We start from the raw sequence: 4328 nt of genomic DNA on the forward strand, positions 1-4328 counted from the left end.
GGAGAAGACCACAGCACTTCAACGTAGGTGACTTGGTGCTTGTTAAGCTCAATCCTGAACAAGTCAGGTCACTACGAGGACGAGATAGGAGACTACTTCGCAAATATGAAGGACCAGTCCCCATCTTGGCCAAAGTCGGGAAGGTCTCCTACAAAATCGACCCTCCGACTTGGATGAAAGTGCATCCTATGTTTCACGTCAGCTGCCTCAAGCCGTACAACGCCGACACCGACGATCTAAGCAGAAATCAGTCAGCCAGAGCAAAAGTGAGTACAGGGCAACCTGACAGACGTGAAGTTGAAGAAATCCTTGCAAACAGAGAGTTCAAATCCTCAAGGAAGAAGCTGCAAGAATTCTTAGTAAAGTGGAAAGGCCTTGGTGACGAAGAAATTAGCTAGGTTTCGGCGGAAGACATGCAACCGTTTGTAGACGAAGTTGAAGTGTACCTAGCGTCAAAGTCTACGGGGACGTCGACCGCATAAGTGGGGGAGAATGTCACGAGCTAAGCTTGTTCAGGGCATTATGCTTGCCTGTGACCGCTTATCTCGTGTGTTTGGGATGGGTTTCCATCATGTAAATACTAGTGTAGGGTTATTTTCCAGTATTTATTTCATTGTAAGCCAAATAAGGCAGTATGACTCCTCGGTCACTTTGATGTTTCCTAGTGCCAGAGTGAGAATGGCCCAGAAAGCTCTTTAGGGGAGGGTGAGTGTTCATCAATCATTGTAAAACTCACTAGCAATTGTCAACGTGCTTAGCCTACTTGCCTCCCTCGCTAAGTACAACATGTCAACGGAGGATTTGTTAATGAATTACGTTTGCTTCAATATTTACTGCTTGGTTGCCACGGCTTTCATGAATTGATTATTATTTCCGCTGCTATCTGATTGAATGTTAATGAAAGTGCTTCGTGGATGAATGTTGGTAAACAAAAGGCTGGCTAGTTAAGCAAGAGTGTTTTAACTAGCACCGCACGGCCCTTCACAACGGTGTGAAAAAAGCGGACCGTGACATTTTGCTATGTAGTTGTTGCTTGTTAAGAATTAGAGGGAGTTCCAAACAACGAAATTGTGATGAGCTTTACACCAGCAGAGGTGAACTTATTTTTGAGTTAATGGAATTGCTTTGAAAGGTCAATGAAAATTTGGGAAATTTTTTTATGAAATCTCATGGAATTATTTTGGAAGATAGATGAATTGGGAGCAAATTTTATGAAATCTAGGAGTGATTTTCAATAGGAGAGAGAAAGCGAGAAAAAAAAGGTAGACCAATTGGAAAAAGGAAGATTAAGAGTTGATTGAGGGATATATTTTTGGTAGTGAAAGAGACACAGGGAGAGTGAGGGAGAGATTTATGTGAAAGTCAACAAAAAAATTTAGTAGTCTAAATATAAAGGTATTTTGTATGGATTAAATTGCACAAATTAATAACATGCTCCAATAACAATCTAGAAAAGAAGAATTCAATCATTAAAAAATTAATTAAATTTTTAAAATTTAAATTTATATATATATTAAAAGGAATCATCACTGCTTAAGAATTCTCCAAACCCCTTGATAGCATAAAAGAGTGATAAGGGATGATGGTTCCTATTGCACTAGGAATAGTGTTCATTAAATTTTGGTTTCAACCATATGAATTATTAATTAAGAGCATAAAATTTGTCTTTCAATAGTCCACTTGAGGAATACTCTTTTACCTAGTTTAGGGTAATGCAATTTTAGTAACTAAGCAACATTGCGAATCCCAAGTTTTCCTAGTCCTAGAGGCCCAATTTTGAACTTGGAAAATATGAGGCAAGTGACAAGAAAATATTAATTAATGTACCTTTTTCATGCTTTGTTTTCAATGAAAGGGAAAGAAAAATGAAATACATAGCAAGCCAGCGAGTAAAATTTTGATTCTACATATCATTGCCATAATTTTTCTTAATTTCTATTCATATTAGAATAAATTTTTATTTTATTAATATATATTGCAAGTAGATTGAAAATACATTATAAATGGAATTTCATTGATTTTTTTTTTCCTTTCATTTGTATAAATAAAATCATTGATCCAAATGAATACAAATATTGCGTAGCATCTTCAATCATAGCCTAATCGAGCATATTGTCTTTTCCTTCACCGCTCAAACGTACGATTGCATCTACACGCATGCCAATTCTCATGAATAGCATAAAAATCTCACATATGTTCCCTTTCTTTTTTAGTATCTTTCAATCTTTATTTTCTTATCTCCTTTGTTTTATCGTTGTCTTTTCTCCTTGCCCTTACTATCTCCTTTTTTTTTCAAGCCCATTGAGGCACTGGTAGTGGTTTACACAATGGAAAGCAATTTATCTCTTGTCCTCCTCAAAGTTTAAGCCAAGTCATCCTACCCTTGGAGCCTTCTCCCAAAATTTATCTTAAGACCAACGTACAACTTAAAAATCTCAAGGTCTAACAATTTGGATGAACGTAAGGGAGCTGCGTCTTTTTTTCTTAATAATTACCTTATCTTTTGAAAAAAAATAATAAATAAAACAATATATTGGCCTCACACAATATGAGTAACTAATTAAGGATATATTTTTTAAAAAAAATAGGAAATTTATTAAAGGACTGACAAGCAATAAACTTAAATCCTTCCGGGCGGAAGAAAAAGTCCTTGATGATCCTAAGGTTACAGGTTCGATTCCCCTTTAAGAATTTACTTCGATGAATTACCATACATCAATGGACAAGCGACTTTCACCCCTTTCTCGGAGTTTAGTATCGCACCATAGCATCTAAAGTGGCATGATGGTGGTTGGAGTCCCGAGTCATGAAAAAAAAAAAAAAATTCCCCATAACTATTATTTTTGGTTTAATTGTCACTTGGAAATACCATACAAAATGTAAACAACCCACAAAACATTCATTAAATATTCACAAATTGTTCATTTCAGCAAACTCAACACAATCAGACCATCACAACTTAACTCTTTCTTATAAATACGCTAGTTATGCGTCGCGTTCACAATCATAGTCATTGTAAACGAATGGATGGCAAAAATTTAAGCAAGTCCTGAAGTAAACGAATTCCAGAGGATCTAAATATAGCGAAAAAAAAAAAAAATGGGTGAACTTGGGGAACTGATTTCCTTTTACCACAGGGACCGAAATAACAGGGAATGCTCCAAAATCCAGTTACTCTACGACCATGAGAAATCCTTCTTCCAACTCACCTCATTGCTGCTGAAGTAAATCCCATCCTCCGTCACCAGCCAAAAGCATTTCTTGAGATCGAAACACCGGTGGCCGTCCCGGTGAACCCGAAACGCCTCGAACCTCTTCCTCCGGCGATCCCATTTGACTGTGCATGAGAACTGGACGGTTCCCCAGAAGTCGATCCGGAGTTCCCAGCTGAACTCTTCCCCCTCCTGCAGTGCTCGCCCCCCAAGATCATCCTCCTCCGACGAACACCATATCACCAGCGGAGTTGAAGAGTTGGTCCTGAACCCGTTGGTCACGTGAATCTCGTACTCCGTGCCTTGGAAATACTCCGGCTGCCTCACCGCCATGAAAACGATGTACAGCGCCAGGCACGCTAGAAGGAGAAGGTTAGCGAGAGCCTTCATGGTATTATTTTGGTTTATGTTTTTTTCTTCTGTAATGATTTTTTTGTTTTTGTGATTGTCTTCTTTTTCTGGGTGGTATATATATATAAACACACAGAGAGAGGAAACAGAGGAAGAGCATAAATTGCTTTCCAAAATATCCTTGTATACATAGGAGCACGTATAAATGATACAGTACTTACCATTAATCAATTACTGTTGCATTGTGTCCTGGGCAAAATTTGGTATATGTACATTAATGCGTTCACACTTCGTCTCGATGAGCACTGTAGCCATATAAAAGTGAAAATTAATCATAGTACGAGTACGGTAGGTTTGCAGTTATATATAAAGGACAATCTTATACTTTTGATTAGGAATGGCAAAACGGGCCGGTCGGCCGGGTCCGGGCGGGTCACCAACGGGTCAACTCATAAATGGGCCAGGTCATAAATGGGTTGATATTAAATGGGTCACACACATGTCAACCTTAACCCGCTCATTTAATAAACGAGCGAATAAAGAGTCACTCGTTTAAAAAATATAATTTATTTATTTTAAAATTTTTCAAAAAATCCATATAAAATAACTTTTAAAAAAAATATACTACATTAAATTTATTAATGTAGGACTATTGAAGCTAGAGCCTGGAGGTGTGGACTGGAGGCTGGAGGTATGGCTTGATCCAGGACCGTGAGTGGATCGTTCGCAGCACCGGAACCACGGCACGTTGCAGCACACCAGAGG

At 38.1% G+C, this 4328-nt stretch overlaps 1 protein-coding gene across 1 annotated transcript; it reads right to left on the reverse strand.

Moving 5' to 3' along the window:
• Positions 1-3103: 3103 nt before the first annotated feature.
• Positions 3104-3626, reverse strand: LOC131151875 (S-protein homolog 29-like). Its single transcript, XM_058103334.1, has one exon. It carries the CDS (start codon positions 3600-3602, stop codon positions 3177-3179), a length of 426 nt encoding a protein of 141 aa, XP_057959317.1. The 5' UTR covers positions 3603-3626; the 3' UTR covers positions 3104-3176.
• Positions 3627-4328: the final 702 nt, after the last annotated feature.

The sequence above is a fragment of the Malania oleifera genome, chromosome 3 (assembly GCF_029873635.1).
Source record: "Malania oleifera isolate guangnan ecotype guangnan chromosome 3, ASM2987363v1, whole genome shotgun sequence".
Taxonomy (NCBI): Eukaryota; Viridiplantae; Streptophyta; class Magnoliopsida; order Santalales; family Ximeniaceae; genus Malania; species Malania oleifera.

Excerpts from the sequence above, each read along its gene's own strand:
- LOC131151875 (XM_058103334.1), bottom strand. The coding sequence starts at position 3,602 with ATGAAGGCTCTCGCTAACCTTCTCCTTCTAGCGTGCCTGGCGCTGTAC.